The following is a 21,690-nucleotide window of genomic DNA, read 5'->3' as shown; positions in this document are numbered from 1 at the left end:
AGGTGTGGAGTCAGACGACCGGCCTGGAAGCGATCTTAGTCCCCAGGTCCTGCTCCCCCGGCGCCCAGGGGGACCGAGGCCCAGAGCGGTCAAGGCCTCCTGCCCCAGCCAGCCCTGAGGCCAGGGAGCGGGGGTCGGGGCCACCACTGGCTCACCCTGTGAGGGGGTCTCACCCTGTGAGGGGTTCTCACTGCCTTGGGGCCCCGCTGTGGGCCTCTCTAAGCAGAACTGGGCAGGGGCACACCAGGCAGGGACATGGAGGAGGTCCTGCAGGGGCCAGAATCACCTGCACCAACTCCCAGGTGTCTGCAGGGAGGGGACTGTGGGATCCCCACTCTGCTGGGGGGTCAGAGACCTCCCCCGGCCACAGGCAACAATGGCAGAGCTGGACTGTAGGGGGGTCCTTGTGACCCCTCCCTTCCCGTCCCTGACCCATGCACTCTGAGGTCTGCGGGCAGCTCCAGGCAGGCCTTGGTGGCCTTGAGCCAAAATGCCAACAGGGCCCTGCCGAGGACAGCGGCCCAGGCCCCCAGGTTTTTACATCTGTCAGAAAGGGTGGCCTGGTCATCTCCCAGGGCAGTGGAATGGCCAAGATGGGGGTGGGTGGCAGTTTCTGGGCTTCTTACATGGGACCCCAGCTGTCCTGTCACCTTGGGGAGCCACGTGGGGATGGGACAGGGAGGTGGCAGCTCTCCAGGCCTGTGTTCCGGCGACACATGCCCTGGTTTTAGGAGGTTGCAGTGAGCTGGGGGTGGGTGGAGCAGAGTTGGGAAGAGCAGTCTGGAAGGTTCTGGAACAAGTTCTGGAGCATGAAGCACACAGTGGATTTGCTGTGAGAGCCTAGGGAGGGTCTGTCCTTCACCTTGAATGAGACCTGAAGGAGGTTGGGAGGTGTCCAACTGGTGGTCAAGAAGCAGCCCCGATAGCGGTGGAGGGAGTGGTCTACCAGGCTCGGGGCGCGTAAGGACTGAGAGCAGGTCTGCTGATGGGGGCAGGAGCCCTTCCTGCTGCAGCATGAGGTTAGACCAGAGGAAGGACTTCCTGACAGTGCGTGTGTTTATGGCTGGGTTGGGGCCAGGAAGCGAGGTGGGAAAGGTGGTTGAGAAGACCTTGCCAGAAAAGCCTCCACCGCTCAGAGGCAGGGCCGCCCAGGGTAAGAGTGGGGGCTTCTTGGGTCTCCTTGCCTCCTGCACTGCTGGAGCAGGTGACAGGGAAGAGAACAAACAGGTGGGAGCCAGGTGAGGAGGAGCTGCCTCCAGTCTCAGGGGTGTGGGTGCTGGTGACACACACAGCTCCTGGCGGCTGCCACTCCTGGCAGCTCCAACCCCAGGTGACTCAGAGGCTCCAGTCACCATCCTCATGCCTCCCTCTTTCTGCCTGTCCACCCGTCCATCCTCCAGATGCTCCCCGTCTGTGGGAGTGGGGGACAAGGTGACCTGGTCAGATTCTGATTTTCAATCCCAGAAGTACCGCCATCAGCAACATGGATCATGGTGGCTGCCACCTTAGGCATCACCAGCACCAGAATCACTCCCCACTGCTGCCACTGTCTCCATCTCCAGCTCTACCACCTCCACCATCACCACCACCTCCATCACCACCATCACCACCACCACCGTCACCTCCACCACCATCACCACCACCTCCACCACCGTCAGCACCATCACCATCATCACTGTCACCTCCACCGTCAGCACCATCACCATCATCACTGTCACGTCCACCGTCAGCACCATCACCATCATCACCGTCACCTCCACCACCATCACCACCACCATCACCACCACCATCACCACCAGCTCCACCACTGTCAGCAGCACCGCCATCATCACCGAGACCTCCAGCTCCATCCACAAAACTGTCACCAACAGCCTTGGCTGCACACCCCTGCCCACCATGACCACCGCCGTCCTCTCCGTCGGGCTTGGTGGTGCCGCCGACGGCAGATGAAGGCGGCAGAGGCGGCATTCTTAGCCTCGCCAGCGACAGGCCGCAGGGGAAGATGGCACGTGTGCAAAGACGCCAAGACAACGAAGAGACCACAGGTCCAGGAAGATCTTTCTAGTGGCCTGGCCAGCTCTGGAAAGGAGTGGCTTCTAGTGGAGGGAGCTGATGGAGATGGAGACGCCAAGGCTGCCCTTGCATAGCTGACCCACTGAGGGGAGGGTCCAGGAACCAGAGCCAGGAGAGCCAAGGGCAGACTCAGCTCCTCCCTCACTACACGTGGGACGCTGGCAGCATCCCTTCGCCACTCTGAGTCTTGGTCTCCTCTTCTGCAGGTGGCATCAGGACCCCTGCCTTGTCCCGTGCTGGCAGCACAGCAGTCTAAACCGCTGGATGAGTGCAGAGGTCCTGCCCCAGCGCTGAGCACCTCGGGGTCCGTGGCCCGGAGCACTGCTCGGGACAGGGCTCACCACAAGAAGGTGATGGAGGGTAGACCCGGGCAGGGCCCAAGGGTTTTGACGAGTCTTGCAGGGACACCCCTGGCAGGCTTCTTGCATGGAAAGCAAGGGAGCAGAGAGAAATTTCTATGACTAGTCACTGCCTGCGCAGTGAACACCAGGTCCAAGCAGAACAGAAGGTGTGGCCTCTCCCAGAAAGACAGAGCCTTCTTGGACAGAAGAACCAGGATCAGAGGAAAACTGGAGTCTGTTCACAGGCTGACCCTAACTCTGGTCACTCTGAGCCTGGACCCTGGTGCCACACCAAGCCCTGACATCAGCGGCCCACACCATCTGAGGCACTCCTCTTGCGTACAGGGAGTGGGTGGCTTGGGTCCATCTTGTCTTTTTAATTTTTTCTTTCAGGTTTTCTTTCGCATGAGGTCCTGGGCATGAATGGGACGGGAGGTCAGGGAGCTGGCAAGACCCTGCCTGGTCACTCCAGGAAGATGCTGGTGAGCCCTCTGCAGAAGTCCAGCCTCCCAGACCCTGGCCCAGTGCCCTGTGCTGCCTTCACGGAGGGGGCCGGCCGGGGGAAGTGGGGGACAGTTGCTGGGGGCTCAGGACTTTCTCCACTTGGACCCCCCTGCTCCTAGGCGCCCTCCAGCTTCCTTCTGTAACAGCCAGAGGAAGCGGAGACCAGCACAGGACATGGCCCTCATCTGAACGCCCTGGGCCAGGTGGGCTTGGAATTCAAGCCTCTCTGGGTGTAGAGAGCCAGCACTGAGCACGTGTGGGATTTCACTGAGACCCCAGGGCAGGGGCTTCTCAAACCTGCAAACGTGTATTTAGTGGTTAATGATCTGTAACAAGTGAGCTGTATCAAGCTTCAGTCTGGGTCCGGTTTTGCCGCCAAATCTCACCCCAAATGCTGGCTTTTTGAGGGGTTCAGAATTGGGCTCGGCGACCGCGCCCTCGTGAGGCGCCGGCTCCCTGCTGTGTGCGACTGGGGGGGATTTGCAGCGCGTCCTCTTGGTGGCCACGCTCCCCTCCCTTGCTGGTGTCCACTCACTCAGGCCAGTCGTGGTCACTCAGCCCCTCCCAGCCATGCATGGTCACCAGGATCCCTCTCCATCCACGGTCACTCGTGGTCACCAGTGGTCACTGCGGTCACTCACATATGTGGCAGCCCCTGCCAAGCCCCTCTCCAGGCCCATCTCCACATGCTGCTGAGGACCCTGGAGTTGGGGAGTGGTGGTCACAGGCACATCAGCAAGATTCCCACAAGCTGAGCCCCGACTTGGGGAGCAAGGCTGCCATGGGGACCCCGAGCCGGGCAGCCCCCCGCCCCTCAGCTGGGGCTGGCATTGTTTTCATTCTGCATGACTTGGTTGGGGGCCCATGATCTCCGGGTGTGGGTCTCCAAATGACCCACCTGTATACCTCCTCCTTGGGCAGGTGGCCCCTCTGCTGCCTCTTGGGGCCCAGCGCAGCCCTCCTGGCTGGCTGAGGCCCTGGGGCTTCCCGGGGTGGGGAACACAGCTTGGTGGGGAGGGAACCTGCTTAACCGCCTCTCCCAGGCTCCTGGCTCCCCAGCCAGCGCCGTGGGGAGGCTCAGGCTGCCCCCTGCTGGAAGCATGGAGGAGACACAGGCCCCGGCACTTCCACTCGCTGGGTGAGCACTTCACAGCTCAGACCCAGAAACCAGCAGGGGCCATGGGCCAGGCCGAGCTGGAAGGAGGCAGAGAGCTGGAGAGATGGGGAAGGGTCCTGGCATGTACCCAGCACCCGCAGGCATGGGGGCGGCTCTGGGTGTGTTCACATCTGTCCGTCATCCCCATGCCTTGACAGCTGAGACCACCAAGGCCTGGGGGCAACAGGCACCTGGTTCCAAGTCCAGCCAGTCCAGCCCAGCAACGGGGGGAGGCAGGTGGGACAGGGATGATACAGAAGAGGGTGGGGTCCTGGGGGAGGCCCACTGAGGCCAGCGGAAGGACGGGGGTCCCAAGTTCTCAAGGCTCCTCCCCTTTCCAGATCCTCTGCCCCACGTTTCTTTCTCCTGTCTCAGACTGTTTTTAAAAGCACCCTCTGGTCTTTGTCCAGCAATGACTCTGGGCACACGGGGAGGTCAAATTCCTGTCCCTGACCTGGGTGGAGGGGCCAAGGCCAGCAAAGCCCACCCCCAGCCCACAGGATCCGGGCTTGCATGCTGCACAGAGGATGGCCACGCAGAGAGGATGTGGGTTTTTAATTCTTTTTATTGAAGAAAAGAAAAGGAGAGAAAAAATAGATTCCCCACCCCTGCTTCTTCCCGGAGTGGGCTTCTGGTCCTGCCCCTGGGGTGGCGTAGGGGAGAGGGCCGTGCTCTCCGCCTGGGTCTGGGGAGCGGCCCCAGGGCCCTGGAAAGGTACGTGGGGCTGGCTGCTTCCCGAGGGATGGGGGTGTCTAAAAAACGGTGCCAGGCCGGCCAGGCTGAGCAGGCTGGTCCGCCGCTGCAGCAGCTCAGGTGGGCATCCTGGGGAAGCTGGCCGCACCGGCCTGGCCATTGTCCACGGCCACCGGCCCGCCTGCCCGCCCACCGGGGCCGGGCCCGAGGAGGGCAGAGTCTGAGGCACCTTCAGGCCTCAGGAGCCCTGTGCCCACGGGGGCCACCGCCTCCTGTCCCGTCTGGCTCTGGTCCCAGCACTGCGGGCCTCTGCCTGGCCGCCGTCCGAGCGCCCTGAGGCCGGGGCGCGGGCCTCGCCCGCCGCCCGCGAGTGTGTCTGTGCCCGTCCGGCAGGAGCGGGCAGAGCAGCGTCCCTCCTCTGTAGCCCGGTGCGTGGCCGCTGCCCGGCCGCTCAGACCTCGGTCTGGAGGTCGATGATGTCCTGGCCCACCAGCGGGATGGTGGCTCCCGACTTCTCCCACTCCACGCTCCGCAGCTCCAACGGCGACGGCGGCGGCGGCTCCAGCTCCTTCCTCGCCCACGCGGGCGTCCCGTGGGCTTTCCGGAGGCTCTCCCAGGGCCGCTTGTTGGGCGTCTGCTGCTTTTCTGGCTGCTGGCCGGCGGGCGGTGGAGGCGGTGGGGCCCGAGACGGAGAGACCGAGAGACGGAGATGCCGAGCAGGTGGGGAGTGGAGACAAGGAGGCAGACAGTGAGAAAGGCAGGTGTGGGCGGCAGGGAGACCCCAGCCCAGACAGGGAAGTGCAGGAGCAGAGCCCTTCCCAGACCGCACGAGGGTTAAGGCCCCCCACCACTGGGTAAGAGTGGTGGGGGGCTGCAGGGAAGGGCAGCTGGAAGCCCCTGCCCACTCAGGGCCTCTCGCTTGGCTGTCGCCCTCCTCTGGGAGGCAGTCTTGCCCAGGCTTCCCCAGCCCAGTGCACCGCCTGTCCTTCCAGACGGGGCCCCTGGGACAGACCCCTCTGCCTGCCCTGTTCCTCTGGGTATGTAGAATGGGCTGGGTCAGGCCAGCCCTCCCAAAAGGTTGAACGAATGAATGAATGAAGTAGGGTGGAAGGAAGGAGAGAAGGCAGCCTTACCTACAGGGCTTCCCACAGCCTCACCCCGCCCCTGCCCTCAGCCCCGCCCACCCCACACCCCGCCCCGCTTCCTCCAGACCTTGCTGTCAGGGCCCAGCACCTCCTTGTCCTTCTCCGAGTGCTGCAGCTTCCTGTTCAGGTCCTGGAACATGTCCTGGTGCCGCTTCCGAGTGTGCATGATTTTCTGCAGGGGCAGAAGGGGAGCAAGTCCTGAGCCAGGAGGGGGCTGCCCTGCCCTGCCCCAGCCCAAGGCAGGCTCCTGGAGCCTGGCCTCCCGGTCAGGGCTGGGTCCTCCTCCCCAGACCCCTCCCTGCCTTTTGGAAGGCCTGGGCCCAGGCGTTTGGGGCAGGGGAAACCAGGACCCACCTCAAAGTCCAGTTCCGCATATCGGGATTTCCGCCGCTGTGGGGAGAAGGGGTTTGCGCACATTCACAACCAGATTCCCCCAAATCCCCCAACCACAAGTCCTTGCCGGAGGACAAAGGAGGCCAGGGACCCCCTCACCTGGATGCCTGCCCTCGGTCCCAGCCAAGTCCTGGGAGACACGCCTCTAGTTGCACTGAAGCTATGGCTCTCAGTGCCCAGGCCCCTTGGAGGTCACCCCTGCCCGGAGACACAGGAAGCCCAGACGGGGGGCTCTAGGGGAAGACGGTGGGCAGAATGAGGGGTCACTGGGCCTAAGGAAACAGAAGCCAGAAGCCCTAGAAGGCAGGGCAGGCTGTGATGAGCCCTGACTTACTTTCTGTCCCACCTCGAGGACAGTGCCAGGGCTGGGCAAGGGTGTCCAGCTCAGGCTGCCCAGGACACACTCCCAGGACAAAGAGGTCTGGACACAGGGCCGTGGCATGACTGGGTGGCCACAGAACCAGGACCCAGGGCTGCATAACCAGAGGCCATAATCCAGGAGGTGGGAGCCCAGCCTGGGGAGGGTGGGGCTCCTCAAGGGGGCTGGGCCTGACTGCTCCCCACCCTTCCTGTCTCTGAGTCCCCATTCCACAGGCTGACCAAGGCCTGGGGGTCAACTCCAGGTTTTGGACTGGTCTAAGGAGGGACTGGCTGGCATGAGCGCCCAACCACGGAAGGGGCTAGATTCAAGCTGGTTCAAGTCCAGCTCAGCGTCCTGGCTGTGGGCTCTTGAACCCCTGTGCAGTGGGTGAGACCACCACCAAGGGTACAAGAGGCCGTTTAAGCACAGGCGCCAGCTCCCAGTTATGAGGGCCCAGAAAGCCCTATCTCTTGCCAGCAGGCGAAGGCAAGTTCTCAGTCTCTCTTCTTAACAATGGGACTCCTTCCGGCAGGGGTGAGCCAAGATGCTGGCCTCCAGGCACCCCACTCCTGGGCTCCCTGAAGCTGGCCGCCAGCCTCACCTGGGACGCCCTACACCCTCAGTCCCATCTGCTGAGCCCCGGCCCAAACCCACAGTGCCCACAATGTGCCTGTCCATTGCCGGCTAGGGCCCACCTGGCCCCTGCCTCCCTGCCCCTGGGCTGCCCTTACCTCCAAGGAGCTCACGGATAAGGTGGTGACATTCTCATTCTTGGTCCCGGGCCCCGTGCTGGGCCCCGTGCTGGGCCCCGGGTGGGCAGCAGGCTCCCCGGGCTCTTTCAGGCTAGGGGGTGCCGGCTCCAGGGTGGGCGGTGGAGGCAGGGGCTGCTGGGGGGGTGGGGGGGGCGGAGGTGGGGGCGGCGGGGGCTGGGTGGGGGGCGCCTCGGGGGGCCCACCTCCGGGGGTCTGGCGGGAGGGTGGGCTGCGGGCGGGGAGGCCAGCGTCAGGCGCCATGCTGAGGTGGATGAGGCGGGTCTGGGGCATCTGGTCGATGTGGATGCTGTACTTGGGTTCCTCCTGGGGCTTGGGCCGCAGCGTGGCTGTGGCCGTGGGCAGGATCACGTAGCTCGTGTCCAGGGCCTTCTCCTGGGCCCGGCTCAGCTCCGTGTCCAGCTTCTTGAAGATGTCCCCATCGCCGACAAAGGACGACTTGGGCGCCCGGTCTTTCTTGAGGGTCAGCGAGTGGTTGGGGAAGTCGGGCAGGGGGCCGCCCGGGCAGCGGGGCGAGCCATGCAGGTGCAGCTTGGACACGTTGGCTGGCAGGCTGTTGAAGTTGGGGGGCGCCTTGGCGTGGGCCAGCTTCAGCTTCTCCTCCTCGGGCAGCGATGGCCGCTTGAGCGTCCCTGTGATGGTGGCCGTGCGGCAGGCTGCAATGTCCTTGTTCAGCACTGCAGGGACAGGCCAGGGGGTCGGTCAGGGCAGAGAGGGGTGCTGGGTCCCGCTTGGGAACAACCTGCTGGCTGGTCTCGGCAGCCTCCTTCGGGTTTGGTGCTACCGCTGCTGGGGCTCCTCTGTCCTTTCAGACAAGGCTGGGATGCAGGGGTACCTCTCCTCCCTACAAGAGGACAAATGACCTCCACCCACAGCAGCTGGAAAGGGCAAGTGAGGGGTGGCCTGTGCTGCCTGGAGGTGCTGGGACACAGCCTCTCGCTGGGCTCCCGCTTGCCCACTGCCTGCCTTGCTCCTGCCTGTCCGCTTAGCCTCTTTAGGCCCACAGAGAGCCCGAAGCTGCAGGCCCAGCTGCCCACAGCCCACTTGGAGCCCATCCTCTGGAAACAAGATCTGACCACGGGGCCCTCCCCACGCAGGCGCTGGCCAGGTGATCAGGCTCCCATGCCACACCCTTGCCCAGCCCCCAGCTGCCCGGGCCGATCATCACTCACCCAACCCCGGTCCTCCTCTGCCCTCCTGACAGTCTCAGGTCGGCACCCCTTCTCTTCCCTACTCTGGATGCCAACACCAACACCCAAGTCTGCAGTCCTGCCCTGCCCCTGCCCCACGCGGCCCAACAGACCTGCCATCTTTCCGGCCAAACCTGCCCGCCCCCGTGGTCAGGAAAAGCCCCCCTCCCTTGCAGGTCCCTCCCCCTGGCTGTCCACCTCAGAGCCAGTATCGAGTCCCGTGGACAGAACTGTGGGCCTCCCTTGCACAGATCCAGCAGCAGGCCCCCCTGCATTCGCCAGGGCTCCCACCTACCCTGGGCTGGTCCCTGCCCTCCCTACACTCAGCGCCTGGGACTCTGTCTCTGGTCCCACCCCCAGGCATCAGCCACTCCACTGCTCTGGAGGCCACAGATCAGGCTGCACTACTAATGAATAATAAAAACTTTTTTTTTTAACACATCAGTCCATGAGCTGATGTGTTCACACAGAACCCCTGCTTTTTTTTTTTCCTTTTTTTTTTGAGGAAGGAACTTCGGGCTCAGAGAGGCCAGCACCACACAAATAGGGCTAAGCTCAAGTGCCCAAAAGCCCTGAAGTCTTGGAATCATCTCTCCAGTGGTTGGCTAGAGCACATGAGGCTAAGACAGGGCAGGAAGGTTGCTCTGTTCACCTCCAGTCTAGCCCAACCCAGAGGTTGCCCCCTTCAGGAAGCCCTCCTGGGGTCTACCCAGCAGCAGCTGACACTCCTGACTTGGGGCTCTCCCATTCCCTCTGCATGGCTATCTCTAGAGAAGATGCTCCTCAAATATCTACAGACCAGAGGGAGCAAGACTAGTTGGTCCTCCACAGCCCAGAGAGCCACTGCTTACCACTGGCCCCAAACACCTGGCTCTCAGCAACGACATTTGAACAGCTTCCTTTTACTGGGCAATTGGTTCCCTTTTTGCACTTGCTTCCAGGAAGCTCACTGCTAACCCAGGGCTCAACAGTTGGTTCTTTTCACCATTTTCCTCCTGCTCCCACTAATGTCCCCCAAGTCTGAAAGCCCGACCAGGCCCTACTCCACGGCTGGACCAATAGTGAAAAAATGAAGGCAACACACAACGTGGGCCCTTGAGGGAGGGCAGGCAGGGTGGCGGGAGTGGGTCTCCCTGAGCTGGCCCAGCCTCATGGCCCCTACAAGAAGGATGGAGGGCAGAGATCAGAAAGATGCATGGATGCAGAGGACTGGGCGTGTGCTGAGGGAGAGAAGTGGGCCAGGGCCGGGGCAGCGGAGGCCCGCACGGTTCCCTCCAGTGCTAAAAGCTCCACCAGCACCTGCTGGGTACTGAGCCCAAGGACAGGTTTCTGGAGGCTTCTGCTTATGCCCCGCAGACCCTGCCGGCAGCCTTGAGGGAGTGGGTGGGGGATGGGAGGCATGGAGGTGGCCAGCGCAGGCCAGGGCCTGTGGTCAAGCCTCATGGTGTGCGGGTGGGATGAGGACAGACGAATGAGCGGGCAGATGCACGGAAAAAAGAAAAGGAAGTGGGCCCAGGCGAGGGCCACCTGTCGCTCTCACCTGTCAGGCGCTCACCTGATCTACAGGCCAGATCCACGTCCTTCTCAAAGTCAGTCTGCAGAGAGAGGAGGGGCAGAGTGAGGGCCCAAGGGCGGGTGGGCGGGGCCAGGCTGCTGCCTGAGCGCCGGGAGGAAGGGGCTGTGCTGGAGCTGCTCCCGTGTGCGTGCTGGCGTGTGTGTTGGTGTGCGTATGCACACGTGAGTACCTTCTTCCTCCAAGGCGTCTGCAGATCAGCCACAGCTCACTCACGCTCTTGGTCCCTCTGGACTCAGTTCCCCCAACCCCGGCCTCCTGGGCCCCCAGTACCAGAACCCCCCTGCTCCGTCCCTCCAACAGGAGAGGACACACGGAGGGCCTCACACCTGAGCCCCCCGCTGCCCAGGCCGCCACCGCTGATGTGCCGGAGTGGGGGCCTGCCCCATGTCACCTCTTTAGTCCTCACCACAGCCCAGGGGACCAGGAAATGGAGGCCAGCTGGCCCAGGAGAGCAGAGCGGGGTTGGGAGGCAGATGTCTGGTGCCAGGGCAGGACCAGCTGCCCCTGGAGCAGTGGCCGTGGTCTCTGCCGCAGCACCCGCCCCGTCCTAGGCTAGGAGCTGGGGGAGGCGGGAGGGTGGCTTTGGCCCTGTCCTCGGGTAGCTCAGCCTGTTGGAGAACCCGGCTCAGGCCACCCGAGGGTGGGCTGTGGCCTTCCCCAGGGACTATGGGGCCCCAGGGGATGGCCAGGCCCTTAATCAAGCCTGGAAGTTCCTTCCCGGCAAATGCAGAGATCAGCTTGGCAAGAAGTCTACACAGTCTTCCCCTAGGGATCAGAGATCAGGCCAGAAGAAGTGTCAAGGAGTGGCTTCCTCCCACTGTGGGCCCCTGCCTCACCCCTGCTTCTGCTGAGGCCCTGTCTGTGACCCTCACAACCACCGTGAAGTGGCCAGGCTCACCAAAGACTGAATGAGCACCTCCTGCCTGCCAGGGGCACCCAGCGGGCAGCAGGCACCAAGTGACAGCAGGGAGAATTCACCAAGGACACTACCAGAGCCCGAACAGGCAAGGCAGCCTGATGGGGGTCAGGGAGGGCTCCTTGGAGGAGGTGCCACTTGCAAGGTGGCAGCAGGAGCAGACAGAGGTGTGCAGTGTTTGGGGCTGAATGGTGTGCATAATGCCAGAGGACCAGGCAGTCAGATCCTGAGAGGAGCTGGTTGAGGACAAGGCCAAGGTGGGGTGGGGGGTTGGTCCCAGGGGGAGGGCGAGTGAGCCAAGTTCCGTTCCTGGCTGAGCTCGAGGGCAAAGAGAGGTGCGGAAGGTGCCAGGATGAGGATCAGCCAGCCAGGGAATGGGGTCTGGCCAAAGGGCACTGCTGGTACTAGGAGGTGGGCTTGGGGGGGACACTAGCCCTACCCAGACTTCTGGTCAGTTTGACCCTGCCCATCCCCAAACCCTGGAGTGAGGATTTCACCTCAGCGGGCCTCAGTTTTCCCAACCTCAAAGGGGGCTCAGAGGTCCTCCGAGTGGGCTGCTGGGGCCTAGTGGAGACGACCAGTGTGGGCGCCAAGTGCGGGCAGCCTGTGCCCCAGCCCCGAGCCCTACCATGAGCTGGGCGTGGCCGTTCTGGAAGGAGCCCCCCGAGTCCCCGTTGCCCTCCTCCTGGCGATCCACCACGCGGCACTTCACAGCGTCCTGGACCTGGGGAGGGAGAGCACAGGCGGTCAGCGGCCAGCCAGCACCCGCGGTCGTGCCGCCAGAAAGGCGAGGCCGAGAGCGGCCTCCCAGTGAGGGACGCCCCGCCCGGACCCACACAGGCCCCGAGCGGTGGGGAGGGGCCTGCAGCAGCTGGGGCCCTGCTCCCAAGGGCACAGGCTTGTCTGCGGGGTGGAGAAGGGACAGCGACCTGGGGGAGGGGGCCTCGCCAGCAGCCGGCCCTCTGAACCCCGAGATTCTCTCTATGGCCTTTTAGGGGTGAAAACGTAAAAACATGGCGCTCTGGGCCCCTGAGAACAGGCTGCAGGCCCTCCTGGCTAGAATCTGTCGGTAAGAACCCACTGTCAGGCTAAGAAGGGTCACTTGGTGCCCAGACTTGTCCTGAGCCACAACCTCCATGTCCTCGAATTCCCAGAGCAAGCTGGGGTCAGGCCCTCACTCCCTTCAAAGAGGCCCTGCCCGAGTGTCCGGGAGGCCCCTGGGTGGGGGACGGGGTGCCGTGTCACATTACTGAGAGCAGCGTGTTCGGCTGAGGGGAACTGGACCACCACGGCCTCGGACCCGGCGGAGGGACGGTGAGGATGGCTCCGGGAGACAGGAGGAGGTGCTGGAGGATGGGGGGACCCACTGGTCCAGAGGCGCTGCTGGTCAGTGCGAGCGAGGAGCCTGGCTGGCACCTCCACGCGCTGGGCACTGGGGGCAGCAGTGAGCGGAGTGCCGTTCTCGTGGAACAGACACCTCCAGGCCAGGACGAGCAAAGGAAGTTAACGGTGGTGCAGGCTGCACAAGCACAGAGGGCTTCCTGGAGGTGTCCCGAGCAGAGGCGGGGAGAGCTGGGAGGAGGGCATGGACCCATCCCCACCCACCCTGGCCACAGAGCTTGTGCTGCTGTGAGGGGCTGCCCAAGTCCAGTGCACCACGGCCACACAGCCGGGCAGAGGCAGGTCAGGGTCTTGCTGGCCTCAGAGCCACTGACACCAGGCAGCCCCCTGGGCCTCCCCCTGCAGGTGCACCTTCCCTCCACCCTTGCGCTTGCTGACCCGGGCGGCAAACGTTTGCTAAGCCCTACTGCGTGCCCATCAGAGGCAGGCCACGGTCCAGGAGACGGCAGACACGAAAGTACATTCTCCATCGGCACAGGAGCTGGGACTCCCAGATGCCTTGGGTTCCCTTCTTCAGGACGGCCGTTGGGGCCTGCCTCACCCACTCCGCTCTCCACACCGGCACAGAGGAAGACCCTGCTCGTCCACCCGCTGGAGTGGTCCATGCCCAAGGCCTGGCCTCTGCCCCCCCGGCCCGTCTTCCACATGCACAGCACCCCCGGCCGTGACCTGCCCCCGGTGGCAGGGCCCCTGCAGCCCGGACCCCACATGTGGGACCCCGGGGCTCATGGAGGGAGGCAGACGGAGACTGCCTGGCCTGGCCACCAAGGACGTGCGTGGGATCTGGGTCTAACCCCACATTCTAGTTTCCTGAAAGAGCGGGCCCTCAGGGCGCCTGGCTCCGGTAGAGTGGTGTCCCAGACCTTCCTGCCATCCCTGCCCGCACCCTGCGCCTCCTGTTCTCAGTAAGGGGTCCGTCAGAGCCCACTTGCTAACTGTTTTCCAGGGTCCGCCTTCTGGCCCTTCAGGGACACAGCCTCTGTTTTCCCGCCCACCGAGCCCTGCAGCTTCCCCTCTGGTGTCTACAGCCTCTCTGTTTTGTTCTCAGGACATTCCTTTGTCCTAGTCGATGCTCGCTTCACAAAAGCCAGGCAGCCCAGGGCCAGGAGCCTGGGTCACACCCCCTTGGTGTCTGGCTCTGTGCTGGCCTGGAGCAGGGAGCAAGCAGCAGCTACTCTGTGGGGCTGTCGTGAGAATCTCTAACGCAAGTACGCTGGGGGCCCAGGGAGCGCAGCTTTCCTTCCGGGGTGTCGATGTGGGGTCTGCAAAGCTGCCTCTTCCTGGGCTGTCACTGTGGCTTCACTGCTGGTGGACCTGTGGCTCTTCTGGCGGAAACTGTCCCCAGGTCCTTAGGGCTTGAGCGGTCGCTCGGGACCGACTGGACTGCTCTGGTTTGCAGGCCGTGGGGGGCTGTTTCCACACCAGAAACGTTAAGTCTTCACCCTCCTCTTTCCTGTGGTTGGAGCCCCTGGAGAGGGGTGTTCACATCTCCCCCAGGTATAAGCTGGGGGGCCTCAGCTGTTCCCAGTGGGGCACCCCCATCTTCAGCTGTGCAGCCCCCTGGATGGGGGTGCTCCAGGTGGCGGAGGGTGGGTGGGCAGCACTGCCAAAGCAGACAGGTGACGGATCGTCCACTGCAGACCCCGCCCCCGGTGTCCAGGGCCCCACTGACCCCACTTCCAGAAGCTTCCTGGTGGGCCCAGTTCATGCCCACGCGTCCTTCTGCCTCCAAACGCCCAGGTTCTGTTGCTGCTGCCTCCTCTCCCATTCCATCCTTTTGAACTGCTCTGCTTTAAAATCCTCTCTGCCCTCTTTCCAGGAGGTACCGGGGGAGTGGAGGTGACGCCACACCTGCCTACCCACTCTGCCCCTTCAGCCCCAGGGATGTCCCGGTGCCAAAGGAGGCTGCAGCCTCGTGCCCCTCAGGTCCCTTCGCCACTCCCCACACAACCTCAAAGTGGGCGCCTGTCTGCCTATGTCCAGATGCACGTTTTTCCCATTTCCACCCCCTAAGCCAGGAGCGCATCCCCTGTACCACTGCTACCAGCCAGGGGGCAGTTGGGACAATCTGGCAAAAACCCTGCTCTTGTACCTTTGGAGAAGTCCAGAAAGTGCCACAACGGGAGTCTCGGCTGCCATGCAGCCACGTCACTACCTCCAGTGACTCTCCTTCCCGTGGGCCCTGGAGGCACGGGCCCACCCCGACCCGGGTCCGAGCCAGCATGGGGCACCAGGATGCATCTGGGAAGAGCTGACTGTTCTCAACAGCCCTTGCTGTGTGCTGGACACAAGTCCAGACTCATAGAGGCGTCCAGGGCAAAGAGGCCACCCTTCCCCACTTCCTGGCCTCATCCCAGAACCTGCCCACCAAGGGCACGTGGGGAGGCGGTGTCTCGGCGCCTGGAGCAGGCTGAGCGCCCGCGGCCCGAGCACACTGCAGGCCCCGGCCCTGACGGAGGGCCCCGGTGAGGGTCGGCGCCCGCCCAGCTGCCCACCCGGGGCCCACCTCTCTCCGCAGGATGCAGTGCACCATCACGATGACGAAGCCCTCCAGTGAGTCGAAGACGGCGAAGAGGATCTGGAAGAGGGCGGAGCGGCGGTCGGTGACAGCGAGCACGGCCGACATCCAGGTGAGCGCCAGCAGCGGCAGCACCACGCAGGAGCTCCACAGAGAGGCCCTGCGGACAGCGCGGCGGGCGGCGGCGTCAGCGCAGTCCCAGGCCCTGCTGCCCGGGCCGGGGCCTGGCCTCAGCCCGTCTCCCTCCCCGGGGCTGGGGCCTGGCCGCCTGTCCATCCCACCTGGGGAGCCTGGGCCCGCCGACCCTGGGCCGCATCCTCTGAGAGACCTCTCCTGCCCGGCCCTGCTGCCTCCTCTCCTGGGGCGCGGAGCTCGGCCAGCAACACCCCCAGCCCAAGGGCTTCCAGGGCAACGGGGACTCAGGAGGGCGGTCCCGAGGGGCCGGGCAGCAGTCAGGGCGGGACGTCTCTGGAAGACGCAGGTTCCTGGCTGTCCAGGAGGCCCCGGGGAGGGGGGGCGCACTGGAGGGAGAGGGACGGCTGCTGGGGAGGAGGCCCCTCCTCCCAGGTCCCTCAGGCCCCCAGCCAGGGGTCCAGGGCTCGAACTGCAAGATGGCCACAGGGAGGGCGTTTGACCAGGCCTCTGAGCTCTGGACAGAGAGAAAGAGAGAAAGAGGGAGGTGGGGAACCAGAGAACTCTTCAGGAGAGGTAAGGAGGTCTGTGAGGGGAGGAGACAGACAGACAGACAGGAACAGACGATAGGTGCTTCTTCCTCCTGGTGGGCCCTGCTCTGCTCTCCCCAGGGGACGAGCTACCTCCGGCCTGCAGCCCTCGCCCCCTCCTCCAGGGAGTCCTCCAGGAGCACCCCTGAGGCAGGCATCACCCCCTGCAGCCCAGCCCCTCCCTGCACCACCACAGGCTACATGTATGGTCACTGTGAGCCTGTCGCCCCATCCCCAGTGGGGACACTATGCCACAGCAAGAGGCTGTTGTGGCAGCAGAAAAAGTGCCAGCAGGATGCCTGGAGTGAGATAGGTGTTGGGAAATGTGACTGACCACCCCCACACACTACACCACTTTTAGGGCCACCGTGGCCCGAGGACCGCAGCCAGGGCGAGCTCCGCCCCTGGGCCGGGGACTGCCTGCAGGGCCCCGGAGGCTGCTGGGCTTCCTGCCCCACGCACTAGTACCCTGCTCCCCTCCTCCCTGACTGGTCACCCGAGTCGAAAGGAGAGGCGGGAGCAGGTGGGGCAGGGCACCAGGGCCGGAGGGAGACAGCGGGGCCTTGGCCAGGGGGCCAGAGCTCACCCCACTTTGCTCCTCCACTCCCTTCAGCCTGGCTCACCCACTGAAGCCACTTCACCCACGCGGTGGACGACCTGTAAGGGGCCCAGCCCCGCAGAGACAGCTCTGTCCTCATCTCTTAGACAGCTCTCCGTGGCCTGGCACAGAGGCCACACCTGCCTCCTCCATCTCCTCCTCAGCCTGTCTCTAGGACCTCTCTAGGACCCAGGTCCCCCATCCCAGCCCCAGCCTGTGTCTCCTCCAGGATGGAGCCTCTAATTCTGCTCCCACCCAAGACCTTGCCCAGGCCAGGGGACGGCTCCCAGGTCCCCTTCCTGGCGGCTCAGGCCAGAGCCAAGAGTCGCCCTGAAGCGCCCACCCCTCTTCCCCTGGGCTTAGCAAAGGGTCCAGAACAGGGGCTCACGGACCACCCCCCACCCCGTCGCCTCCACACCCAGGGCCCCCCCAGCCTTGCCCCACTGCCCCTTGGCACTGCGGGCAAGCGGGCGAGGCAGAGGCCCCCGGGGCTGGGCGCCTGCCCCTGCAGGCTGCCTTCCCTCAGCAGCAGTAATGCCTGTGCCTGGCAAAGGGCCTGGAAGAGGGGGGCACGCAAGAACTTCATACTCCCACGATGGTGGTCCCCTCCCAGCCTGGGGCTCAGTCTCCCCGCTGTGATGGGTGGGGCCCTGTAGTCTCTCCTGTCTGAAGCAGGTCTTCTCTAGCCGGATCCCCAGACACAGCCCCCACCAACCCATGTTCTGAGCAGGAGGGGGCAGAGCCTCCCCACCGAAACTTCTCATCCTGCCGTGAGTCATTCTCCCTCGGGCCTGAGGCCTGGCATTTACAGCCTGATGCTGCAGCCGGCTGGCAGAAGGCCGGGGCTTGGGGACGCTTAAATTACTCGAATTCCTGCAGCCCAGCCTCTGCAGCTTCTGAAACATTTCTGCAGAGGGCCCCGTGGAAGGACCTCCGTGCAGGTCCAGGCATGACTGTCCGAAGGAGAGGAGGCTAGGGGGCGGGGGGTACAGGCCAGAGGCAGCTGCCCCAACCGCCCCCTTTGGAAAAGCAGATGCCCCCGGGGGAGGGGCTTTGAGTGTGGATGGGGACGGGGGCAGGGCCACTGACTAACTTTCTGTGTGACCTCACAGGTAACGTTCCCGCAAGGCTCTCGGCTTGGCACCCCCCATCAAGGTGAGGCCATGCGTGCACCCAACAGAGCCTGCCTGTGAAACAAAGAAAGGGCTGAGCTGAGACCCGGGGGCGTCTGGCCCACGGACCCTGCACTGAAGGAGCAGCTCACCCTCTCCCCAGAGGTTTCTGGGTTCACTGGACAAATTTCTGCCCAGGAAGCAAGTCCGCCTCTGCCCACGCGCTCCCCACGGCCAGGAGGACCCTCTACATGGGGCCTCTGAAGTCCTGGCCTGGGGCCCAGATCGGGACATAAACACAGGAGGGGGACCCATGTGTCTCGGGACAAGACAACGGACACTCAGGTCAGCTGAGCCGAGGTCCCTCGGGATTTAGCACCCATCCTGGGCCCCAGCTGCGCTGTCCCTGCCCTGCTCCCAGCCCCCTGGTGGCAGCCCAGGGTCAGCAAATGAGCCACTGCCCTGAGCACATGGCCTGCCTCTCTCACACTCACGTCCAGTCATGAGCAGCACACACTCCCCAGCCTCCTGCGCTCATACTCATGGTCCTGACACACGCACACACTTGTACACTCAGAGCGTTGTGACCCCAGCACAACCACTGACCACGGCCACCAGCTGACCGTGTTCTTGCAGCCACACACGCCCACAGCCCGAGGCCTGGAGCACGGGTGGGGAGCCTGGCCGGGGAGGGGGCAGGACAGGAAGCGAGGTGGCCAGAGCTTGGGGAGGCCGGGCAGGGGCTGTCTAGGACCCCAGAGTGGATGGCGAAGGTGACGGAAATGAAAGAAAAAGCTTAAAACAAACAAAATGTAACTCAGGAGAGCAGAGCCCGGCGGGCGGGTGGGCGGGCGGGTGGGGAGAGGCACTAACATGGCGTTACTGGCGGCTTCGGAGGTGGCGTCGGCCGCAGAGACGACTGCACGCTCGGCACGTGTGAGGGCGCGCCCGAGGCGGGCCGGGGGCAGCTGACTGCAAGCGAAATCAAAAGACTGAAACAAAAGCAAAATTGTTCTGGCAGAAACCGGTGTGGGGAGGGTGGGGAGGACGGGTGACAGCAAAACCAACCGGAGGGTCCAGCCCGAGCCTCCCCGGGCGGGGTGGGGTCCGAGGGGGAGGGCAGGTGCGGTCAGGCTCCAGGGGTGGGGGCGCTGATGGGAGGCCCGGGTCCTGAGGGGCTGCTGGTGGGGCTCAGGGTCCTCAGGCCCCTTTCCACCTGCCGCACCCAGGGCCTGGGGGTAGAGCCGGGGCGGGTCTCCGGGCTGGATGCGGCTGGCCTGAGGGGAGGGCAGGGCCGGTCCCCGAGTGCTTCCACGCTCAGCTGAGGGCCGTGCTATCTGCCCACATTCACACGAAGCAGCAAGACACATGGATGAGGCCACTGTCTCTTCCCTCTGGTTCCCCCACGTCTGGTCTCACCACGCACTGCCCCAGCCACGGAGTGAGGGCTTCGCCCGACGGTCAGTGGGGGCATCTGCCAGCTACCTGGGCTGGGGCCTCCCGCCACTGCGTGTGTGTGCGCGCGCGCGCGCAAGGCTGTGTGCAGTCACACGGCTGAGTCCGGGGTATGCTTCTCAGTGGTGGCACTGCTGCGCTCAGGGGTGGGCCCCTCGAAGCAGGCGGCCGCCCCGCCCTGCTGGGCTCCGGCCCGCACCTGCCCAGCTCCGGCTCTGCTCTGCCAGCCACGCCCCTGCCTCAGACCCTGCCTCAGGGGTCACCACAGGAAGCAGACAAGACAGGGACAGCCAGGTGGGTGCACCGCGCCTCCCTGCTGCCTCGACCACACGTGCACTCCTTGGTGTGTGACACACTACTCTGGGACAGTGTGGGTGACAGTGTGTTCTGGCACTGGCTGGGGCGAGGCCTGCCAATCCCCACTTCACAGACTCAGAGAACAGGCCCAGGGCGCAGGGGACCCAGGCCCACAGATGGCCAGGCCAGGCTGCCAGCCACTGTGGGCTCTCCAGGGTCACATGCCTCCCCCAAAGCAAGTTTCTAGCCAGGACAGAACCCACCAGGGATCCAAGGGGAAGGTTTCCTGGAGCTTTCGTTCATGGTGAGAAGCAAGAGCAGGAAGAGGGGGAGGGGGAGGGACACAGAGAGAAAGAGAGACAGAGACCGAGCAGGACTGGCGCGGGGGGAGGCAGAGCAGGGGGGGGGACCCCAGCAGACACCAGCCAGGGAAGACAGACAGACAGAGCAGAATGGCAGGCAGAGGCGGGTGAGGAGGGCTCAGAGTGCTGGGGCAGGAGAGAGGGGGCCTGTCCCGGCCCACAGGCGGCCCTCGTCTGAGATCTCAGGGCTCCCGTGCCCTGGGAGCCCCAGGCCCCTGACAGCGGGAGAAGCAGCGCTCTCCCACGCACACCCTCCATTGGGGCCGGGCATCGCGGCCACTCGGGACCACCCACCTGCAGGCTGTGTGCTCTCTGGCCATACCCTGCCCTCTCTGAGCTCAGATTCCCCAGGCAGGAGCAACATCGGGCCCTAGCCCCTGCACTGTCCTGAAGCTGAAGGCATCACCAGGACAGGCAGGCCACATCTTGGCTTGAGGTCACCCAACCCCATGGAGGGGAAGGGCGAGGCCAGGGGCACCCTCCCACCACTCAGGTGGGTCCAGTGGGGCAGGGTCTCTGAAAGCAATCAGTTTCATCATTTCTGAGAACTTACGGGCTCCCTGCTCTGTTATGGGCCAGACAGAGAAACTGAGACACAGGGCCAGGCTGGAGCTGGCCCCACAACCCTCTGTGCCTCAGTCTCCCCACCTGCTTGGCGGGGCAGGGGCTCAGGGGTGGCGGGCTCGGGTCTTTCCAACTCAAGGTAGGGAGAGCCGCGGCTGTCCCGGTCCTACCCTGCCCGCTCCTTCAACTTCTTGTCCGTGATGCCGTCTTTGGACACGAGCTTGTTGAACACCAGGATCCCGATGACCATGTTCACCTGCGGGGCAGGGAGGGGTGGGTGTGGGCAGGGCGCCGGCCCAAGGGGCCAGGAGGTGGGGCTTCGAGGAGGAGACAAAGCCACTCGGGGGCTGGGCTGGGCGGGTCCTCTGCCGGCTCTGTCCAAACTCTCGTCTACCCCGCTATCTCCTTCTAGAGCCCCAGCTGTTGGGTGGGGTTCTCCGAGCCACATGGTCCCCACTGCCTGCCTGTCCACCACAGGCTGGGCAATGAAGCTCCAGCCTCCCAAGTGAAGGGTCCCCGGGGTGGGCGGCACTGAACAGCCCAGAGGCCCCTCACCATGCCCGCTGTGGTTGGCAGCAGTTTGTGAAGCTGGGACTCCGGGACAGAGTCCAGAGGTCAGAGGTCAGGTTGGGGTCAGAACGGGCCTGTCCCTGCCCAGAGTGGGGCCGACTAGAACACCCAAGTGCACGAGCAGGCTGGCCCACCACACTGCTGGCGAACATGCCCTGCTCAGACCACAGAAGGGACCTCAGGTGACCCTCAGTCCAGGGCCGCCCAGGCCCAGGCTGCCCCTGCGCTCCCTTCTCCGCAGCCCTGTTCCTCGGATGCCTCCCACACAGGGAGCTGTCTCCCAACCTGAATCCGACCTGGTGCCATCTTGGGACACCCCGTGTCCTGGTGCTGCCCAGGGCCACACTCTTCTCTTCACCGGGCAGCCCTTCAGAGACCTAAACTCAGGGCCACCACCCTACAGGGGTCTTCCCTGAACCCCCCCCCCCACCGGGCACCTGCCCCCCAGGAGGAGCTTCTAGGGCTTAAGGCAAATCTGCTGCTTGACTTGCCACCTACAACGAAGAGGAGCTGTCCTCAGGTGTCCCCGCCATCCACCTCCTCTGCGGCCCTGCAGACCCTGGTCTCCCCTTTCCTGCTGGCGAAGGGGCTCCCAGCTCACATTCTCACTTCCCTGAATGCCCTGCCCTTGGGCTTCTACACTACAGAGAGACTACTGACCCCTGGCCTCACTCCTGCATCTAGGGGACCCTGGGCCCAGAGGCCCAGGAAGCCAACTCCCCGTGGCCCCACAGCTCTCAGCGCTCATGGCCACACACCCAGAGGCTGGCCTGGCCCTGCCTCCTGCTCACTGGGTGGAAGCGGCTTTCCTGGGTGACCTCCTTTTCTGATGTGGCCGGGGCAGGGAAGGGCAGGACGCTGGTTGCCACCACTCTGCCTGCAGTAGGCTCTGTGCCCTGCCTGTACCTGCGTGTCCCCCTGGTGCAGGAAGGGCCCCAGGCAGGAGTGTGGGGCCCCTGCCCTCCAGATGCAT

The 21,690-nt window shown here is 64.3% G+C and overlaps 1 protein-coding gene across 2 annotated transcripts in view; it reads right to left on the bottom strand.

Annotated features, from left to right (window-relative positions):
- Positions 1-4,619: 4,619 nt before the first annotated feature.
- ADGRB1 (adhesion G protein-coupled receptor B1) overlaps positions 4,620-21,690 on the bottom strand; it is a 64,789-nt gene continuing 47,718 nt past the window's right edge. For both annotated transcript variants that reach the window (XM_072949834.1, XM_072949833.1), the window contains 8 exons: positions 20,318-20,403; positions 15,026-15,197; positions 11,747-11,842; positions 10,182-10,221; positions 7,398-8,113; positions 6,267-6,302; positions 5,980-6,084; positions 4,620-5,416 (listed from right to left, as the gene is read on the bottom strand). In XM_072949834.1, the coding sequence (XP_072805935.1) occupies positions 5,219-5,416; positions 5,980-6,084; positions 6,267-6,302; positions 7,398-8,113; positions 10,182-10,221; positions 11,747-11,842; positions 15,026-15,197; positions 20,318-20,403 (1,449 nt within the window). In that variant the 3' untranslated portion in view covers positions 4,620-5,218. The remainder of the gene's footprint in view (positions 5,417-5,979; positions 6,085-6,266; positions 6,303-7,397; positions 8,114-10,181; positions 10,222-11,746; positions 11,843-15,025; positions 15,198-20,317; positions 20,404-21,690) is intronic.

Source organism: Vicugna pacos, chromosome 25 (assembly GCF_048564905.1).
Source record: "Vicugna pacos chromosome 25, VicPac4, whole genome shotgun sequence".
NCBI lineage: Eukaryota > Metazoa > Chordata > Mammalia > Artiodactyla > Camelidae > Vicugna > Vicugna pacos.
This window is presented reverse-complemented; position numbering and strand designations above follow the sequence as displayed.